The sequence below is a fragment of the Pterocles gutturalis genome, unplaced genomic scaffold, assembly GCF_000699245.1.
Source record: "Pterocles gutturalis isolate BGI_N339 unplaced genomic scaffold, ASM69924v1 scaffold8097, whole genome shotgun sequence".
Taxonomy (NCBI): Eukaryota; Metazoa; Chordata; class Aves; order Pterocliformes; family Pteroclidae; genus Pterocles; species Pterocles gutturalis.
In genome coordinates this window covers 12,741-34,281 of record NW_010110205.1, presented here as the reverse complement: position 1 = coordinate 34,281, position 21,541 = coordinate 12,741, and the positions used below count along the sequence as shown (strand labels likewise).

Sequence of the window (21,541 nt, the reverse complement as noted above, 5' to 3'; positions counted from 1 at the left end):
CCCTTTTCCCCCCCACCCTTTTCCAAAAAAAAAAAAAAAAAAAAGCATTTAGGAACCGCTGCTCTAAAGGAAAATAATCTGTGGTTGTTACGGTAACTCCTTGGGAGGTATCCCAGCTCTTGAGTTCAGAGCATTTCAGAGGATGGTGATTTTTCTTGCCAAGCAGGTTGACCCCCATCTGTTCCTAAGTTCTGGTGGGCAGAAAAATTTTATATAAAAGCTTTTTTTTTGTTTTTTTTAATCCCTCTTTGTCTCTCCACTCGACACAGCTCCAATGGAGCCAACGCTCAGGACTCCCATCTTTCATCCTTGCTGATGGAGAGTGCTGGCAACTAATCTGCACCGAGTGCTTCGTAACAAAACGAACAGTGTCTGGAAATGGGTTTTAAAATATATAACGTTTAAGACTCTGTAAATATATCAGCAGGTCTTTTACAAGCTGCTGTTGAAGCTTTAATGCTACTGGGACAAAATTATTGCGCAGCCGTTAATGGGGAAGGTCACGGAGAAGGTTTGATTCATGTTTCTCACGTATAGATGTATATATTTAATCTCAAGGAATCTAAATAATATATAGGAGAATAAAGTTCTGATTCTACCCCTACTCCCTGCTTTCTCCTCCCTCCCTCAGGCTTTATGAGAAACATGAGATGTGGGTATAAAACTCAGGCACGATGTTCTCTCCAAGATTTCAGAGTCATAAAGTGAATTTTCTAGTGTACCCAGCAATCTGACCGAGAAGTTAACCGAAAAAGAATCTTGGGTAATTTTAATGCAAAAGACGTGGTTTTCATCTGGATTTTACCAGTGTGTTCGGAAATAAATACAACTTGGTAATGTAAGGGCAAGGACGAGATGGGATTTCGATGCTCGGCGGTGCCCAGCACAAGGTGTTGACGCATTTCTGTTCTCCCCGGAACACCGCAGGGACGGCTCGTGTCAGCGATGAACGTCTTGTGCTGGGTTTTCATAGAAAATTCCTGATGCAATTTGAAGTCAAAGGGAAAAGCCAAGCTGCTGTTGGGAATAGTGAGCTGTTTGATAGCGGGGTTTATCCGCAGCACTTTGCAAAGCAGAGCAAGCTGCATCCAGCTCAGAATCTGTCCCGGATCCTAGCAGCATATGCCAGCAGTAGGCTCAGGTGCCCCATTTCCCACCTGTTTTTGAGTTTATTGGGGAAGATCACCTTTGAGGAGATACCACTGGAGCTTGAGATGTAAATCCAGAAGAATCCATGTCGTTAGTAGCTCAGCTCAGCTCCCAGCTGCTGGCATAGGAACACTGACTTCATCGTCTGCAGCAGTTTGGTTGCTGTAATCACCAGCAGCAAAAAAAAAAAAAATCCTCTTTAAAAAGGCTGTGATTTGCTTTTTTTGGAATCTTTTGTGTTCTCGTTTATAAAAGAGGTTTTGGCTACAGACTTCTGGTCCTTTCCAGTTCTGGGAGTTCGGGGTCGTTTTGAGCAGTCTCTGCGGGACAGAGGATGTGACCTCCCCACGTGCAGACTGGTGGTTGCTCTCCTCAGATTATCGTTTCGCCTGTGAATCAGGTTTGCTTTTGTTTCAAAACACTTGTCCAGACCTCAGTTGATCCAGAAGCCGGTGCTCAAAGTGCAGATGTCAAGACTGGGAGGTGCTGGGGAAGGGAATTTCTCGGCGAACCTTCATTTAGTAGTTGCAAAAATTCAGAGAGGCTGATATCAGGGTGAGAGTTTAATACCCAAGCTGTGATGTGTTTATTGAACCCTATCAGAAAGGTGCTGATTCACATCAAATAACACTGGACTTTGTGGAAGAGGGAATTTTTTAAAAGAGGACGAGCTCCATGGGGTGTCACAGCTGGGTGTGTGGTAACTCAAATATGTATTTTATACAGATTGAAATAGCGTTTGTGTGTATTTGCAATTAATGTGTCCTCATAAAGGCACTGCTGCTGTGTCCTTTTTCTTCTTTAGCCGTATCTGGTGATGCTCTAGAACACTGCAGTGCCTTTGCACTACGTGGTAGTCGCGTGTCCAGCCTTTCACATCAGTGCTTTTTCTCTTTCTCTCAGAGAGGAAGATCCCAGATGAAGATTTCATCATATTAATCGACGGTTTAAATGAGGCTGAATTTCACAAGCCAGATTATGGAGACACCATAGTATCGTTCCTGAGCAAGATGATTGGAAAATTCCCTTCCTGGCTGAAGCTGGTGGTGACAGTCAGGACAAGCCTACAGGTATGCTGGGACTGTCGTTGCTGTGATGGGCTTTGGTAAAGAAAATCTTAGAGGATATCTGGCTTTGTCCAAGACCCTTTATTTCAGTTGTCTTAAGAAAAAATATTTTTTTTTATTTTTTTGTACTCGGATTGACATTCATGTCCCCAGAGTCACCCTACGGCGTTGGAAGGACCTAATCCAACATCACTTGTTCACATCAATATATTTTATCGGCAAATAGTTGGGGTCATTTCGGTGAGAGGGTTCATACACCAATGGGCTGCTTACTTGCCGAGCAGGCGAGGAGGGTAGGGCCTGACGCCTGTGCCGCTGGAGAACATCCTCTCGTCCCTGTGCAAGGGCAAAGGAGGGTGTACCTCCGTCCCCCTTCTGCGAGACCAGAGCCTGCGGGTGTGAGTGTTTCCGCCTGGAGGAGTCAACGTCGGGCCAAGACATTCAGCTTGATGAAGAATATCTTGAGCGGGTGCTGGAGCTGTGAACGGAAGGTTGTTTGGGTTATTCCTAAATATTCCATCCCTGGAGGGGTTCAAGGCCAGGCTGGATGAGGCTTTGGGCAACCTGGGCTAGTGGGAGGTGTCCCTGCCCATGGCAGGGGGTGGCACTGGGTGGGCTTTGAGGTCCCTTCCAACTCAAACCATCCTGTGATTCTGTGATTTTTATTTGAGTTTGCAGCTGGGCAGGTTTTTCCTTCAGCCTGTCCATAGCTGCTCACCACCACTCTTGGCGTAAGGGTTCAGCTGACCGCAGGCTGTTGGCTCCACTGCTCGTCTGAATGGAGCGAGCTGGGACGCAAACCCAGGGACCGGTCAGGACAGATCCGCTCTTTCCACTGGTTCGCAGTCGAGCTGGTTGATTCGCAGCGTCACTGGTGGGAACATTCACACGGAGCGTCAGAGCTGGGCGCTCAGAGGAGACGGACGTCAGAAGGATGAGATGTCTGGCAGCCAGCTCAGAGCCGCTCTGCAGCTGGACCAGGGCAGAAAGACGTGTCTGCAGCTCGACATTTCTCATTTTTTCATTATTAGCCATTTGTTCATTAGCACAGAGCTGCACGGTTCATTTTTGCTGAGGTCCATTAAGCAGTTTTCCTGAGATTTGCTAATATTTACTGAGACCCCCAGGTCCATGTACCATGGTCCTCGTGGCAGGGAGCCGAGCGCTGGTTCCAGCTCCGGGGAGGGGACGGCAGCTGCTCCCCAGGACACCGGGAGCACAGTCTGTCTGCTGCGTTATGCTGCCGTTCTTTTTTTTTGTCTCAGTAATGGAGCAGATTAAACATAATTTGGAAGAAATCTTTTTGGAGTTGTAGGTACATTGCATCCCTAGGACTTGAATTCCTCATTTAATTCAGGATTTTGCAGACCGACAGTCTTACTGCAAGCTTTAGTTTTGCCCTGCGCTCACCCTCTTTTTTTGCTCGGAGGATTGATGGGTTCTCCTGCAACTGCCTCGTGCAGCATCGTTTCTCCCCGTGATGCAAGAATTCCTTTGCAAAATCCTTTGATGATCATCAGTTTGTGTTGCATAAGTGTCATCAGAGTGCTCAGCAGAGGAGCAAATCCCTGGCTGCGCTATCCCACAGCAGACAGACGGATTTATTTTGCACTGAAAAATATTTGCTGTTCTCCGCCCCGATGTTTCCCTGCGTTTCCCTGTTGATAGCAGCCATGGGGACGGGAGCACACCCTGGGGAGGTACTTAGCTTGGATTCAGCAAAATTTCATCTGGCCTCAGGTCCATCACCTGGTTGTCCCCGGCTCATCCCTCTGCCGTGGCAGCAGAAGGGCCGGTGCGGCGGTACGGGGCTGGGATGGGTTGGGAATAACCAGGGCGCTGCTCTGGGTGAATTTTCCAGCCCTTTCCATGGATGCGGTATTAGGAACCACGTCCTTCGGTTTTTATTTCAGTCACGTTTCCCACGCAGTCTGCTTGATTGTAGATGAGATGGGGAGGTCCTGAGGGCACAACCTGCCATCCTGTGCGCTTGCCCTGATGGAAGAGGTCGTAAAGGAGTCTCCGAGGTGCTATTGTAATATAAATTCAGTTTACTTAATGAATAATAAACACTGCCAGCATGAGTATTCTTTTTTTTTTTCTTCTTTTCTTTCTTTATAGGAAATAATAAAGCTGTTGCCCTTCCACAGAATATTTTTGGATAGACTGGAAGAGAATGAAGCCATAGACCAGGACCTGCAGGCGTACATCCTTCACCGGATACACAGCAGCTCGGAGATCCAGAACAACATCTCGCTGAACGGCAAAATGGACAACACAACGTTCGGCAAACTCAGTTCTCACCTCAAGACCTTGAGCCAAGGCTCCTATCTGTACCTAAAACTGACTTTCGATCTCATCGAGAAAGGATACCTAGTACTCAAAAGCTCCAGCTACAAAGTAGTCCCGGTGTCTCTGTCCGAAGTTTACCTGTTGCAGTGCAATATGAAGTTCCCAACGCAGTCTTCCTTTGATCGGGTTATGCCTCTGTTGAATGTGGCGGTGGCATCGCTGCATCCTTTAACAGACGAACATATTTTTCAGGCCATTAACGCAGGTAACATTGAGGGCACTTTGGAGTGGGAGGACTTTCAGCAGAGGATGGAGAACCTTTCTATGTTTCTTATCAAACGTAGAGACATGACGCGAATGTTTGTTCATCCCTCTTTCCGAGAATGGCTTATCTGGAGAGAAGAAGGTGAAAAGACCAAGTTTCTTTGTGATCCGAGGTAAGCAAACGTGCTGAGAAATCAGAGCTTACGCTTGTGTTCATCTCATAGTTCTGTCTGAATGATTTCATGGTCGCACGTGGATGCGGTTGCTTGACGTTGGTCTGTAGATCTCTGCGTCTGTACCGGTCACCTTAGATCTTTATGGTGTTTGTGGAAAGAAATACGCGTCCCCTGGGCATGCAACTGGGCAGGGAAACCTAACAGTCGTCTTCAGAATGAGCTGAGCTGTTCCTCAGCGGCTCCAGGGTGACGTACAGGCATCGCCCGGGTGTCTGCGTTTCGTGCCAGGTCTGGAGAAGGGGAATCGTCCTCCCTTTCCGTATCCAAACCGCGGGAAGCAGATGATAAGGAGATGAAAGATGAGTGGATACGTCTTGTGCAGCTGGCTTCTTTTTGGAGTTGTGTTCCTCGTAGTCCTCCTCAATGTCTTTTTGAAAATAAAATAAGGAACAGAATGAGGCTGTAGCAGTTCTGGACTGTACGTGCATCCGTAACCTCCATCCTGAGAGCAGCTGAGGCCCTGGCTTAGCTCACAGCGAGCAGAATTTAATCACGGTTAGATTTATATTCTCTAAACCCAGTGATCACTATCAACAGCGTTATCTTTGGTTCTGCTGAAGAGTGGAAACAGCCGCTCTGACTGTAATTCTAGTAGTTTATCCCCGTAAGCTTTGCTCCATTTTGTCTGCTCATTTCTTCAAATATGATTCTAAAAATCAGGGAAACACTCAGATTCGAGGCTGCGTCAGTGCATCTCCCAGACCCTATGGTCAGTCTGAAGAAAACACGATGGTACTTGGCTGATGAAAGCTGTTGGTGGAGTCAGTAATTTACCACTTTAAATTTTGTGCTAAACAGGCTGCAGTAGGAGAATATCCTGTATCTCCTCCCGACAGGCGTCTTCTCTGTTTCAGTAGGTTCTGCACAACGGTCGTATCGATCGAACCCTTTGCAGAGCATCTCGCAGCGGCAGGTGTCGTTATATCAATCAATGTTAGTTATTTAATCCCTTCCTCGGAGTCATTAAGTGCTGGGCACTGCGTAACGCTTTTCCTCCCTGTTCACAACGTCTGCGCCGCGCTCGCGCCCGTGGAGCTGAGAGCTTGCTCCCTCCCAGTTGCTCCCCACTGGAGCTACTGGTTTTGTCTGGCCGCTGTGGTTCTGGCTGCCGGAGAGCTCGTCGCCAGCTGGGCGAGGGGACGGCAATTGGCAACTAACCACACAGCGCTCGCCATAATGAGCCATTGCGGGAGCAAGTTGAAAAAATCCCTACTTTTATTCGTTACCATGAAAAGAAAATCAGGTGCGGGGTGCTGAGCGGGTGGGTTGGGTGCTGTGCGTGGTCACCATGCGTACGGCTGGGTCACAGGGGGTCCCTGGCTCCAGCAGTGCTCCTCTTCGTTCTCCCAGCGGTGGGTCAGGACGTTCTCAGAACACCAAATTCAGAATGATGCTCAAACCTGCTGCGTTTTAGGTGGTTTCGCACCGAAACCAGGCGTGCACCCGCGTGTGATTTACCACGAAGGCACGAACCAGCCCGTGGCCACTCGCCAAGTCCCCAGCGATGTGAGATCTCCGCTCCGCTGCCTTTCCTGGACATCACGAACACGTCCTGCTGCCCTCCAGACCATTCCGGAGACGTTCCGGCAGCGCTTTTCATCCCGTCCGTGCTGTTTCACCTGATAGATTAACGGTGGCTTCAAAGCATCCGGGGAATGCTGACGGTCTGCGCGGAGGGAATCCCAGCAGAGCTCACCCAGCTCGGCTCCTTGCACCGGTGAAGGAGAAGTTGCCACGTGTACAACAGGCTCCCACCGCCTGAGCGTGAGCCCACACGTACTGCAGGACTAATAAATATCTCTAACGCATAATGTGCACTGATTGCATGATTCTCTGTTGGTAGATAATGAAACAGGATAGATGCCGGTGATTAATAGGGAGGAACCCCTGAGGTTCAGCTGTTGCCCTCCTCCGGATCCTCCTGTCCAGCTCTCGGGGACGAACTGATATTGAGATGTTGAGCTCGGAGCGTGGGAAACCCTTAGCGACAATTAAGACCACTAATGATTTTTCATTTTATTTCTTCTACAAGAAGCACAGCTTGCCACTGCTGGAGCTCACAGGAGTAGCCTGTGAAAATTTGCCTGTGCCTAGTTTGTTCATGTTGGATTTCTTTCTGCTCACGTGGGAATTGAGGAGACGTGGCAACTGGATGGACCGCTCCCGAAGTTCATCATCCGATGTCACAGAAATGTGCCGTTAATATGAAGCTTGTTGACCTTGCCACGTCGATATGGAAAGAATCAGTTTGCTGAGGCTGATTTTTTTTTTCCCCGGGAGAAGAGCTTTGGAGTGAAAGGTGGTTTTGTGAAGCTGCTTTTAACTGACTTTCCCTGGCAGGGATGTGCCGCTCCCGGGGAGATGACCCGTGCCCAGCCGGAGCTCGGGGATGGGATGCTGCTGGGGTGGTGCCTTCGCCATCAGCTTCCTCCTGCTTGCCGGACTCTGAAACTGCCACCCAAGGTGTCTGTCCCAGCCTGGGGCTGGATGGCAGAGCAGGGACTCTGCTGAGCTGGGCTTTATTGAGACCAGTCTGCAAGTCAAGCATAACAAAGGCGGCTTTTTGGCTGCAGAAATTAGACGGTTCCTTAACACAAGGAAGGCTCCGTTCTGCCCCTGGCTGTTACACAGAGGAACTGCCCAACTCGGAGGCTTGCCATAGGAGGGGGACAGAAGGTTTATTCCTTCCATAAGAAGAGCGAGAGCAGTGAGGACAGTGGCCACTGGTGGGATGATGGAGGAGGAGAATGTCGGAGGAATATCCAGCTGTGCGCAGGTGATGCAAAGCTGTTCTCACGGATGTTGGGCTGAAATCCCAAACGTCTGTGGCCAGGTGTCCAGAAAAGCTGAATATTCAGATACGGAGAGAGACCTGGCAGGCATTTGGCATTTTCCAAAATCAGGGTGTCGGTGCCGGGTTCAGCGATGGCACCACGGGGCTGGTCTGGCTCTGAAACCCAAACCTGGGAATAGCGCGGGAGGAATCGATGCTCTGCAATGGGTGTTCTCTTCCACGCACCAGGACTTCATCAGGCAGCTCCTGCTCATTGGGTTTATTAGAAGATATCTAATAATCAGGGAAATCACAAAAAAAAAAAAATTAGGGAGAAGTAGTGGTGGCTCCGTCATTGAGGTTAAGGGCATCTCCTCATCTCTCCCCCCCGTGCCACATCCCCAGCCCGGCTCTGTCCCCAGACCCCCAGGTGACGGCACCCCGCGTGGATCCGCGTGCAGCAGCGGTCGGACAGCAGCGCGCGTCTCTGATCTGACCCGCCGAGTTGCCATGGTTTCTGGCAGAGCTGTCTTTTCGCACAATACCGGGGAGGTATTTTGCATTTTCCTTTTTCTCTTGGGAGGCACGCTGCAAGTGGAGACTTTTCCTACACAAAATTCATGTTTTTTATATATCACCCAGCAAAATGATGGAGTGTGTGCGTTAGGAAAAAAATAAGGGTTTGGGGTTTTTTTTTTTTCATTTTGATGGAATGCTTAATCTGACTGACAAATAGCAATGCCTAGTCAAAAGATAATTAACTTAGAAAGTTTGGAGGAAAATAAATAGGTGAAAATGATATTTATAAAAATTCAGGGATATAACAAAAAAGCTTTAAATGGGGGCTGGGTCTTTACATTTCACATCAGCTTCTTACAAATTACCCGCAGTTAGCTCCTCCATACGTAGCTCACTTTGTCATTATGGTGCATGGGTTAGTTGACTTTCTTCCTCTTTTATATTGTAAGATTCTGAAAAGCTCTTAAAATAAACCCCGCTGTATTGTTAGCTGAAATGCTCAAGTGTTCGCCAAAACTGGGGCTGTGTCTGAAGTGTTCTCTCTGCATTCCCGTGGGCTGGATTTCACTCAGGCAAAGGTGCTGTTTGAATTCAAGGTGAGGCAAAATAATGGGTTTAATATTCGTTTGACTCCCTTATATACTTGGGCAGAAAATTAAAAATAATGCAGCGCCCGCACTGTGAGGATGGAGGTGAAATAATCAGATTTTTGTCGGCGGTCGGTGGCAACCCCAGCTGGGGAGGTGCAGCAGGGAGCTGAGCGCTGCTGCGTCCATCATTATTTAGCATCATTTTACCATTGGAATTACCTCTCTTGGTGTGTTTTTCTTGGCTCTAGAGTGCCAATCTTTTAGCTCTGCATACTGGAGCTCCCACTGGGCTTTTCCGAGCGCCCCAGGTACAGGCACGTGCCAGCACTCGGTGCATCAGCAGAACCAGGAGGGAATTGTTGTCATTTGTCGCTTTGCCATCTCCAGCTGCGGGCTGGATGCCACATGTCACCGAAATACATGAGGGCAGGTTTTTTTTTTCCTTGCCCAGCCTGCTGTCCAGTCATCTGCGCTTGTGCGGAGTTGTTATAATTAATTACCAAATCACCGTGACATCTGGTGGTTTGGGAGCATTTCCACAGCTCTGATTTTGGCAGAAGCGGTGGCTTCCCTGGGACTTGGGGCAGGGCTTCATCTATACCCGTGGCATAACAGCAGCAGCACAATGTTTCTTGCTCTTGTCATTTACTCCTCAAACAGACCGTAGTGAGCAGCATATTTTTTGAATCACAAGGACGAATCCATCATCATGTCGTGCCGTTGACTGGAGGGGCGAACACAATCTGTTCACCGAGCGGTGGAGACCTGATGGAGCGCTGACTCTGGGAATACGACCTGTAGGCTTCCCATAGGACTTCCAGAATGAAGTTTTCTGATTCCATGACTTGTAACCTTGTAAAAATATAAAAAGAACGGGCAATAGCTCGACAAAAGGAATGTAGGAAACTTATTTTATAGAAATATCCATGTCACCAACCCCTCTGGATGTTAACTCTAATCTCTTGCAGAAATGCAGAGCTAAAAAATACATTATTGAAGCTATTGGTAGCAAGTTGGGCAGCTGTAACGGGGACTTCCCCGAGCATCAGGAGCCGGTACTTGTGTAGGATGAGCTCAGGACGGGGCGCACGCAGAAGAGAAGGAACCTTGAGCTCATTCCCGTGGTGGCTGTGTCCAGCGAAGTGGTGGAGTGGCCTCGCCGTAGGTTTTCCCGCTGGAATTCGAGGGCTGCAGCTGCAGCGTTGGTTGGAAGAGAAGTGGGAGACAGATGATAAATCATGAGATGGAGAGCAGATGTGGTCGCTACCGCCGTAAAGAACTGGCTCGGTAGACGTGCAGCCGAAGCGTTGGGATGCAGGAGGGGGTTTGGATGTACTGAGTGTCTTGAGTTACTGTCCTCATAAAATCTTGTCTTTCTCTTTTCTTCTGGACTGTAAAGTTCTCTGTGCTGCACCATTTTCACATCTAAATGGAAGAAGATAGTCACGGAATAATCCATTCTGTGGCACTGAGCCACCGAGAAGAGAGAGGTGGATTTAATCAATGCTGATCGAAGGAAGAAATGTTCCTTAATTTCTTTCTGTTATTTTATTCCTCAAATCTTAAGACCCATTTATGGAGCAAAACCATCTTCCAGCAGTGCAGGAGAGGGTAGTCCTGACTTCATTCCATCTTGCTTCTTACATGGTCATTTACTCCTGGTCAGGCAGCAGTAAAGCGCTTCCAAATCCCGTTCCCCTCTCTTCCGTAACCCCATATATTTTAAATTACGGGAGGCTGAATGAGAACAGAAGGTGTATCACTGCTGGTCTGTTGAGGTCTCCTCTGTATGTTGACCGTGCAGTCACCGGAGAGCTTCCTGAAGGATGCTCTTATTCATTTTACCCATCCAACATATTTATTGAACGTGCCAGCGGGCTTGTTCACGCTGCTCTTGGACGACGCTGCTTCTCTCTGAGTATCAGCTAATCTGTTCCTGGCAACCAGCGGATTTTCTGGAAAGCCTGATGAGCTGAACGGAGACAAGGCAAGTGCATCTTTACTCCCTGGATCTGGGTTTTTAAATCTCACCAAGTCAGGGCTTGCAAGTGTTTGGAAATGGTTTTTTTTCCTCTCCTTTTTCCTTCCTTTTTTTTGTTCTGGGTTTTTAAATCACTGTAAGTATCTTTTGTTGCCTTAAATCGGAAGGCTGCCATCCGAGTTGTCTGGTTTTCCTCTTTGCTGCTTCTCCTGGCACTTTCCAGTGTTGTTTCCTGTAGCGTAGAGGTTCTCCAGGATCAGCTCCTGACACGGGTGCAGCTCTGTTATCCCGGATAAACTACAGACCAACTCCTTCTCTGCGGTAGTGAACACAACCCGAGGCATGTGCTCTCCATCCTTGATAAGATACGGGTGCAGCAGGGTTAGTACCCATGGGATTTTTACCGGCCAGCCTTGAGAAATAAAGCTGAGCCGGGGATTCCGTCAGATCTGCAGCTTAGGCTCAGTTTCAGCTCAGCTCCATCAGTGAGCTCATCGCGGTTACATCTGCCAAAGAGACTCGAATAAACTTTCTACCTGAGTGATGTGGTTGTGGAAGCCGCTCATACCACGTCAGGGGGAAGGAGCTTTCCAGCTGGTTCAGAACCAGGATTCATTCAGTACAAGATGCTCTAAAGTGTCTCCTAATGCTGCGGCTCTCGTTGTCCACTGGTTGCTCCTCTCCCGGACGTGGACACGGGGGAGGCAGCACTGCCTGCCTTCGGAGCCGGCGGTTCTCAAGCACATCCCTCTCGGACGAACAGGACCATGGCTGTGCAGATGGTACTGGTTTCACTGGTGCTCAGTCACACCCCGGCAATGAAGAAACATCCAGTGAGCCCATTGATTTTACGAGATGTCAGAAACTTTTAAGTCCTCCATTGCCAAGATGCTGTTACTTAAATTAAAATTGCTCTTCAGGATAGGCCAGATGCCGTTAAGTGATTCCATTTCTGCTTTTCCAACACTCTCAGAGTGGTTGGTGCAGTTCTTCAGCTCTCCTTTACGCAGATCTTGGTTTTGCTGCTTTTACTGCGTAGGATACATGGGGCCGTGGGGAATGGTAACGAAGCGCTAAGAGCGAGGGTGAGGACTGGGTGCAGAGTTTTTGTGCAATGCTTTGTCTCCTGTAAACCAGAAATAGGCAGTCTGGCACTTCTGCTGGTGGCCATAACATCATGGTTGGGACGTTAAATTATGGTCAGAAGGCTTTGAGAGAGACCTGCTTCAGCGAAACCAAGGCGCTGGACTCGGTGTGCGGGTCCATGGCTTGGACACCTATTGACGCGTGGGCTGAGCCTTGTCCAGGCTGGACTCGGTGTGCGGGTCTATGGCTTGGGCACCTATTGACGCGTGGGCTGAGCCTTGTCCAGGCTGGACTCGGTGTGCGGGTCCATGGCTTGGACACCTATTGACGCGTGGGCTGAGCCTTGTCCAGGCTGGACTCGGTGTGTGTGTCCATGGCTCTGGCGTCTGTTGACGCGTGGGTTGAGCCTTACCGGGGCTGGGCTTGGCGTGCAAGTCCGTGGCTTTGGCATCTGTCAACACGGGGGTTGAGCCTTGTCTGGACTGGGCTTGGTTTGCAAGTCCAACCCATGCACCTGTTGATGTATGGATGGAGCCTTATCATCTGTAGTATAAAAAAATAAATTTAGATCATCATTTATAGCCCCTTTTAGGCTGGAAATCTCGTGTTTAATACCCAGAATGGTGGATTTCTAGTTGACAATCAACGCTGTTAGGTGTTCTCTGTGTGATGAGCAGTCGTGATGACGGTGGGAGTGGGTCAGTGCAAACAAGTGTTGGGTGGAGAAAGCAAGCGGCACCCATGCTGGTATAAAATTCTTGTCCTGCTCACTGGGAAGTGTGTCTCCAGTTTCCAAGCATCTAGAATCGGTAACACACCACTGTTGCTTTTAGGCAGAGCGATGGTTTTGCTCAGGTACTCCATAGCTCCTCTCTCTGCAATGAGATCTGACCCCAGGGATGGAAAGATTTTTCTTGTCTGTGACCTTGGTTGTCCCAGTTAGCCCAGCACATTAAACCAGTGTGTAATTCCGCAGGAAGGAGCATCGCGTGCTTGAGAGCATTCCCTGTTTTATTTGAATTTTCTTGGATGATGTTAATTCCTTCCAAGTTAACTCACAATTATAACATCAGAGGGAAGCTATGTTATACAAAAATCAATAAATCATTTTTGGTGATTAAATGATCCTGCAAAAGGAGCTCACTGAGCTGAGCTCGGCCTTTCCGCGGTCTGGACAGACGTCCTCCGAAAGCCAAGGCGGCTCTGGGCTTCGTCAGAGCAGCGTTATTCTCCGTGCCGAAGTTCTGAAGCTGCACTCTGCAGAGCTGAATAAAGTATGAATACATGGAAGAGCAGATTCGCTGGGCACGGTGTCAAAGCTCTGGATTGTGGAATGGTTCCATGGGATTAGCTGGAAGAAGGGAGACGTGGGTGTAAATCAGAGAATTTGGACTTGGGTAGGCTCAGAAGTAAATGGGACTGATTCTCACTTATATTTTGCCTGTATCTTACCCTGGTAATGCGATGCCTTAACACTAGAGTAATTTTACACCCTTTTAAATGTCTTTTACTTTGCCTGAGGGATAGAAGAGTAGAAATGAAGCACAGATCTGGGAGCTTTCAGTATTTTATTCTGTGTTTCCCAACGCTCCGTCACAGCTCTTGGGTGTTTTATTAGTGACGCCTTGTCCCCTGCCATCTGTGGTGTGGGGGACAGGGACACGATGAGGGATGTGCTTGAGTTACCACCTCCCAGCTTCAGGTGGATACGGGAGCAGATGTGTAGGGACCACTCTGCCGAACCCAGCATCCTCCCTGGTCCCATATAGACCCCTCGCTTACGTTAACCTTCCCTATAGCTGCCGTGTGTGGGCTCCGGTTCATGCTGTGCAGGGGCTCGGAAGGATGCAGACTCATCTTTATATCTATATATACATGTACGTGCACATCCTCACCGGCACCCGGCCGTTGCGAGAGCAGACGTGAGCTGGCAGCGGTATGAATTTTTCACAACAAAGAAATCTTCCATTAAAAATAGAAAAATCTCTGATGATAAACTCTGCAGTGGTGAAATTCAAAGCAAATCATTTCACTGCGATCCTCGATGTAGAAGTCATTACTGCCATCCTCTGCTGTATTTAAAAAAAAAAAAAAAAAAAGGTAAAAAAGCTTCTGCTGGTGGAGTCTGGTTCAGCATGCAATTAGCATTGACAGAACAAGTGACTGCAAGTAGTTCTCAACAAGCCCAAAGCCAAGGTCTGGGAAACATTGCAGAGGTAATGTATTACTCATGAATCCTCTACTTTATTCTGGAATAGTTCGTACATGCCTTATTCATAACAGCCAACGTTCTGCATCTAATTAATTTAGGTAAATACCCGACCAGCTGCGGCTGAAAAGCAGTTTAGGAGCCAAGTGTGGAACCTGGGCTCGTGTGTCAGGCCACAGCTTCGTCTTTTGCTGCAAAGAAAAAGTCACATCAGAAGTTTCTGGATCTTCTGTTCATGCTGAGGATTAATATTACAGCTCCATTCAGAGCCTTCCCAAATGGTTTTGAAGAGTTTTTTCATCAACAAGCAAACAACTGGTATTATTTCCTTCTCTGTGATGTGAAAATCAAGACGTAGAGAGGGGTGGCTGTGGGGTCCCTTGGATGCGGAGCAGAACACGATGGGCAGCGAACAAGCCGACGGCTCTGGATGAACTCCTACCACCAACCTCTGGCTCCTCTCCAGACCGCGGGCACCGCGCTGTGAATCCGATGAGCTGTTGAGATGCGTTGAGCGTATTAGAGTGATTATGGGTTTTCATGATCTGTCTGAACGGGGACGGATAAACTGGAGCAGTCGCTGGGCTCCTTGACTCACAGCTGTATCCAGCAACACTCCAGCTGGGTTTTGTAGTCGCTTGTTTCCTTCTGATCTGTTTCTGCTTTCCATGGACATTCCTGGAGGTTCATCAGTGGAATGAGCAATTGCGTTTGTCCATCTCCTGTAAAAAGCTCTGACCTGATGTTCTCCCACTCCAAAGATGGAGAACAAAGAGGAGCAGAGTGGAAGGAAGGGAAGGCACCAAGCTGGAGGTAACTGGAGGTGCTACAACCCCTGCCAAGGCCCGTCTGTTTCCCAGCTTCTCGTGTTTTGTCCCTTCTGTTGGTGCTATCTGGAGAATTCACACGGATGGTGGAAATCGGTGGCGCTGCCCTGTGCACAGAGGCATCCTGCCTGGTTTTCAGCACTCAGCTGAGGCATCGAAGCTACGTCTTGATGGGCAGAGTCACCAGCCGGGGGAGCTTCTCCTTCTCCAGGGATGGGGAGCGTGGAGCTGTGGGATCCCCGAGCATCTCTCCATGTGCCGGGCTGGGGTGTGCAGAGGAGCTTGACAGGCAAAGCATGCAAAAAAAGAGGTTTCGTTCAGTTTCTTTTTAAGCTCAAGTGACCCTACAGGGTGCCTATCAATCAATAAAACCATTTCAGACACCAGTTTAGTATCTGAGTCCATGGTGCCTCTCTAATTGCATTTTGGAGAGAGGCACAATAGTATTACTCACCAACAGAGGAGTTTGTTTATTAGGTGTAAATGGGCTGTGGTGCTCCTTCACCTAGCGAGACCTGGGGATCAGGTCCCACCTTATAAGAAAAAGGCATTTTGGTTTTCATCGTGCTCCTCCAGCAGGCACACGTCCACATCTTCCCAGCACCGCGAGGTCTGGCAGAGCATCATCGGGCTCCTCAGATGAATCCATAGATTGTCGCTCCAAAAGGAGGTTCACTGGCAGGGCTCGGGACAGACCTTGCCTAACACCTGGCCGTGGCGTTACAGGTCTTTCACTTTTATTCTGAGTTTCTTTGGAGACGGGGTGATCATTCTCCCTGGATGTGGATGCACTGGAAAATTCACCGTTGGGAAAACTTCTGTCTTTGTAAGATTTACTGGAGGTTTGGCCATCCCAAGTGCTGCTTTGCTCTACCAAGCAGTGATGAGCTAATACCCTTCCCTGTCCCTAAGAGCCCTTCTAAAGCCACTGTTGATATCCTAGTCTGTTTAATTTGGCTGGAAGGGGTTTGGTTGCTTCTTTTGATTTATTTTTAGTTAGTTCCAGAAATAAGTGGGTTAAAAAACGCTCCCTTGGGGAGTACCCAGGGGCTTAACGGAGAACACAAAATTTTTGGCGAAACCAAGAAAAGTGCAACTCCCCAGAGCACCGAGGTCCAAGCGTGGAGCCTGGGTGGCCTCGGCTCCTGGTGCCACCTCGCCGCGTGGCCCTGGGGGCAGAGATTCGCCCATCCCATCCAGAAATGCTCTGCAATACTTTGCATTTTTTGTACCACGTGTGTTTTGTGCGTATGCAGAGAATCAGCTTCTCGCATCTTTGGGAAGACTCGGCCACGTTGAACTTTCCATGTTATAAGCTGGAAGTCTGTATTTTTGAAAAAGTCGGTAAAAATCACCATTAGCAAAGGAAGTTATTGTCTCTTTTGTTGTTTTGCCTTAAACGGGGCTCTGGGTGTAGCTCAGTCAGTTTGTTTGGTTGTCAGCCTGGTAGGTCATCGCCAGAAGCACCTTTATTACTGGGAAAGCTGGAGAACGTGTTTAGAAGGAGTTCTACGGGGAAATAAAGTTGCTTCTCTCTGCGGGACATGTCACGGGGTGGCGAATGTAGTTGTCCTTTAAAGGATTTTTTTTTCAAGGTGTGGATATTTTATCTATTTTCTAATAATTTCTAACCATTTTCTACTGACTTCAGAATTGGTGGCGTGCTTTCCAAGTACAGTTTTCCTCTTCAACATGATTACAAAAGTAGCACTTCAGCTTCCGTGAGGTTGTACCTCTGGTGTTTCCAGATTTACGTCTGCTCATAGGAAATATACTGGTTTCTTTTTGCTGTCCTCCAGTGTTTGGGGTTTTTTGAGCAGTTGGTGATCACCAATAATGAAGGATGCCATTAGCTGGTGGTTTACGAGTGAGAATTACTCCAGCTCTGTTCCCAAAGCTGGATGAGGTTAAAGGCTGAGCAGGAGCAAAAATTGTTGTCAAAATTGTTCTGTTGGTGTAACCAGCAAATATTGACGTATTCTTTCTTCTGGTTTCAGGAGTGGCCACACATTACTCGCCTTCTGGTTTTCCCGTCAAGAAGGAAAACTAAACCGACAGCAAACTATTGAACTGGGACATCACATTCTCAAAGCACATATTTTTAAGGTAACAAAAATTAAAATTAAGCTTTACGCCAACCTCATCTCCGTTGCGTGTCATCCGCCGGCGCTGGCAGCGTTGGGTCTCTCCTCGTTGTGGAGCTGCTGTTGGAAGCGTGATTGCTGCGGGCTGCTGAAACGTGTAGAAGTGAGCTTGAGAAAATTGGCAAGGGTATCTAAGAAATCCTTGAAATTAAACCGTCCTTCAGCCTGCACGTTCAGCAGATACCTTACCTGGAATTGCTCTTCTGCCGTAAGAGGTTTCTTCCCCCGTAAGATGAGTTCCTGAAAAAAGAAATCTTTTAAAAGGAGTGGGTTTGAAGAATCCAACACCAAATTTAGATGGTAAAGGGAAAATTTGATGGTTGTTAAAATCTGATGGTGAGACCATTTTGCTCATCACACAGACATTTAGGACCTGGGTAACCGCAAACATGGATGTGAGCATCAGTGTGACCCATAAATCCAGTATCTTTCTTCTGCCTGTTGGCCCATGTACCAGCAGGTGGAAATGAGAGGATGGGTTTGTAAGGTCCCAGAAATACAGCATTAGGATCTGTGGGTGCCTGGCACTGGGGAAATGAGGATATATTTTTATCTGATCTGTATGGGATTTTATAGACGGAAGAACGTCAGCACCCCCATGTTTCTGTATTTCTGGAGCAAACAGAGTTTGTGTCTCGTGTCGGTGCCGTTGGATTTATTTATGGAGTTCCCTGGGCTGAATTCACCATCGGGTGCAGCAGCGACGTCTCCTATGTGGGAAGGCGATGGCTGGAGCCAAGGGGAGAGCCCAGATCGGCACATTACCCCATCAGGGTGTAACCTTCAAATTTTGCGTTACGTTCCCAAGGCCAGATTCAGCAGTGTGTTCACTCTCCAGCTGCCATTTACACCTAGAGCTGGTTCCAGAGCTTCTTCATTTCACACTTCCACGGCAAAAACAAATACCAGGGTTCCGGGCTCTAAACAAATGACAATTTTCATTAAGTGGACAAGTTGCCTGTAGATTCCAGATTTAATTGAGCAATATTTACAATAGTAGAAAACGCCAATTAGCGTATGAGAGATGTCAGTACAGCCTTCTGCTTCCAATCACGCGGCAAAACCCTTGGGTCTGCAACGCCGCAGCAAGAATAGCGCCCTCGGATAAGCTAACAGTATGGGATTAGGGAGTACTGTAAACTTTTGAAAGGGTTTGCATTAGCTGGATTAGAAACAATGCAAAACCTAGTCTGTGGCTTTTCCTTGAAGAGGTTTATTTTTATTCCTGTGTTAACAAGTGTTTGCTGAGGATTTGGGAGTGTTCACCGCGGGAAACAACAGCCGCGGTAGTTTTGGAAGGAGGCGTTGAGCTGGAATGTTGCAGACCACGTTCGAGAGCTTGGGCATTCTTTTAAGAAAATATTTCTGAGAGTACAAACACAGGCTCCTTTTCCTGTCGTTACTGACTGTATTTGTTTCTTTCTTTATTTTTTTTTTTCCATCCCAGCCTTCCATTCTGTCTGATCTCTGCTGAAGCCGTCGCCGGCACGGCGCGGGGTTGCTGCCGAGCGGGGAGCGGGTCAGGTCATCCCTTCAGTGGGTTTTTCCTGAAGTATCACGTCATGGCAGCAGCTTTCCGCAGACACAAAGATCCTCATTTCGGAGATATTTGTGGAGGCCTGGTGCCATTGTCATTCCATTCTGCTTCCCCATTGGGAAGCCAGGAAAGGAGTAGAGCAGGGTAAAGCATTTTGTCCAGACAGGGAGTACCAAGAGCTAGGTAGAGAGACAAACTTTGATTAAACAATGCAGAAAATTTATTTATCCTTCCCCAATCCCTGTTGGTTCGAATCCACCAGTACCTTGTGCAATGGGACGCTTGGAATTTCCAGGTTTAAAAAAATCAAGTGATGAGCTGCTAGATGGGTGTAAAGAAGGTCTCGTGCTCCCTGCTTCGCTTGGGGGCTCAGATCTGCCGGGTTTCTTTTTTTAAACACAAACATCCTCAAACAGTTCGAGGGGAAAAAAAAAAAGGTACAAATGTTTTAGCCTTTTAAAGCAGTTACCAGGCTTAACAGGAGCATATGGAAACCCAGCTTGGCACGGCTGGCGTGGAAGGAGAGGGCAAGAGAGAAGTGTGCGGTAATGAGAAGACCCAACTTTCAGGCTGGCGTATGTTTCGCAGATGAACCCAAGAGAAGTCTTGAATTTTGTCTTAAATTAGTGAGCTAAAATGTCAGTGATCCAGAAAAGGGGAATGTGATGACAATGACAGGCAGAAACACCGTGACAGCGACAGGCACGTAGTGGTGTCTGATGCTCCTTTATAAAGATCTTGTGTTGAAGGTGCCAGTGGCCAAACAGCAGGAGCAGCGATAAATCAGAAATTAAGGATGCTGACAGCTGCGTACAAGAGTGCAGGACCAAAAAAAAAAAAATCCTGTTTGAAAGCTGGGTTGGCAGAGGTATTCAGACGAAGCGTGCGTGGTCAGGCCATGCCTCCGTCCTGTGTCGGATGGTCTTGGCAAAGCGGGAACCGCTCGCGGGATTTCGGTTGGATGTTGTGTCACGTTGGGATTTGCTTTTGCTGGAGGATTCAATGGTTCTGGGCAGAAAAGGGAGCCAGAAAAGGAAGGTGGTATCCATAAAATGAGAAATAGTGACATTTTCCCTTGGCAGCTGAATGAGAACAGTGTTGAGTGTATTTATTCTTTAAAGGATAAATGTCGTGTTGTGTGTCTTGCACTAAGTACAGATATTCTGACACAGCGGTTAAGATTTTATAGCGTATGTGATTATCTTCAGATGGCTACTCTGCAAATGCGTATTCCTTCCCTCGGTCCTGGTGGTGCCTCAGACAGCTTATTTCTGGCTTTGATAGCATTATGGCTATTTTCAAAGTATTTTAACAGTTTATTATAAAATTGTTTTCCATTTGTCCAATTACAGTGTAGTGAGTTCACTGAGATTTAATATTGACCTCGAATGTCCTGCGTTGTGTCATTTCAAAAGCAGCGTTTAATGGTGCCTGGAATTCCTGAGCTCTTTTCTGCCTCTTCACACAAGCAGATATTTTTTTTCTCTCTTTAGCTCCCTGAATTTTGAAGGAAGCAAGCGCACAGAGTTGTTATTTATAAGAGCTTGTCTAATCTTTTGCTTCTTTTTCTGGTAAAACCGTTTCAAGTGACAAATCTGTTGATGGCTGGGGCGATGCTTCAGGATATCGTTCACACGTAGGTATTGGAGGTCCGCGAGTGAGTCCAGCAGCGGGCTCCGAGGACGATTCCTGCACATCTTCCTTTAGAGAAAACAAATTTCACCTTTTCCTGCTGCTTTTCCTCCCACCGCCCGTGTCGGTCTGGCGGACAAAAGCCTTTCCAAAGGGAAACGCGCTCCTCCTGCTCTGCCCAGAGAGAAGCGACAGCACAGCGTGCAAGGAGCTGGAAATGGGGGTTTGCGCATCAAAACAGAATTAAAGGTGTCTGTACGGTTTCCATGGAAACAGCAGGCTTTCCTGGTACATCGATGGCAGAACAGCAACACACGGGGTGTGCCGGCATCACACGGCGGAGCACGGCACGCGGCGGAGCTCGCTGCTGGAGTTCCAGACCCGTTCCTTTCCCTCCATCCAGCTGTTTGCTCCCGTTTGTTGGCTCCAGAGTGATTATTGCTCCTTTCATAGGAGGGGGGGAACTCGCTGAATGGTTCTGCGCTCTGCCAGAATATAGAGTTCCTATATATTACATACAGCCCGGTGAGGGACGCCAGCCAGAAAGGTTGGAGAGGGTCTGGTGTGAGATGGGGGAATGCTGCTCTAGGCTGTGGTTGAGGTTCCTTCATTTATCTTCTTTTGAGCAGATATCATCATCTACTTTAACCGTGGGAATAATAAGGCAACTTTGTGAATCAGTTCTGCCAAAATAATGGGTTCTTTAGTAAAGAAAAAAAAAAAAGCACAGCGTGCTGTGCTCCTTCACATGACGTTTTCCGAGGGTGTTGAAGGGATTCAGGTTGCTCACAGCTTAATCCTGCTTTTCCTAGACCTCGGGGATGGCCACGATACATTTGCCAGTTATTTCCTACAGGCTTATGCACAGGTTGGATGTGGCAAATTGGCGCGTTATTTGTGTGTGACTGTTAGTGTCTTGGAACTCTTGGAAGTCCAGAAACCCAGGAGGATCTGCCCGCTGTAAGTGAGCGTATTTCTAAGCTTGTAGCTAAGTCATCTTTTCTTTTTTTAGGGGTTGAGTAAAAAAGTCGGGGTATCTTCCTCCATCCTGCAAGGGCTCTGGATCTCCTACAGCACCGAAGGTCTTTCGATGGCTTTGGCATCTCTGAGGAATCTCTACACCCCAAACATAAAGGTATGGGAGGAGGAGGAGGAGAGCTGGGGTGGTTCAGAGCTCACGGGAGAAGCTCCCAGCGATGCTCAGTGTCCGTTCCCAGAGTGTTTGCTGGAGCTGC

At 48.0% G+C, this 21,541-nt stretch overlaps 1 protein-coding gene across 1 annotated transcript in view; it reads left to right on the top strand.

Moving 5' to 3' along the window:
• The window catches only part of TANC2 (tetratricopeptide repeat, ankyrin repeat and coiled-coil containing 2), a gene marked incomplete at its 5' end in the record, with an annotated part of 54,518 nt that overhangs the window by 23,059 nt on the left and 9,918 nt on the right, over positions 1-21,541 (top strand). Inside the window, 4 exons of the mRNA XM_010073249.1 lie at positions 2,053-2,219; positions 4,338-4,945; positions 16,991-17,099; positions 21,319-21,441. Of these exons, the coding sequence (XP_010071551.1) occupies positions 2,053-2,219; positions 4,338-4,945; positions 16,991-17,099; positions 21,319-21,441 (1,007 nt within the window). The remainder of the gene's footprint in view (positions 1-2,052; positions 2,220-4,337; positions 4,946-16,990; positions 17,100-21,318; positions 21,442-21,541) is intronic.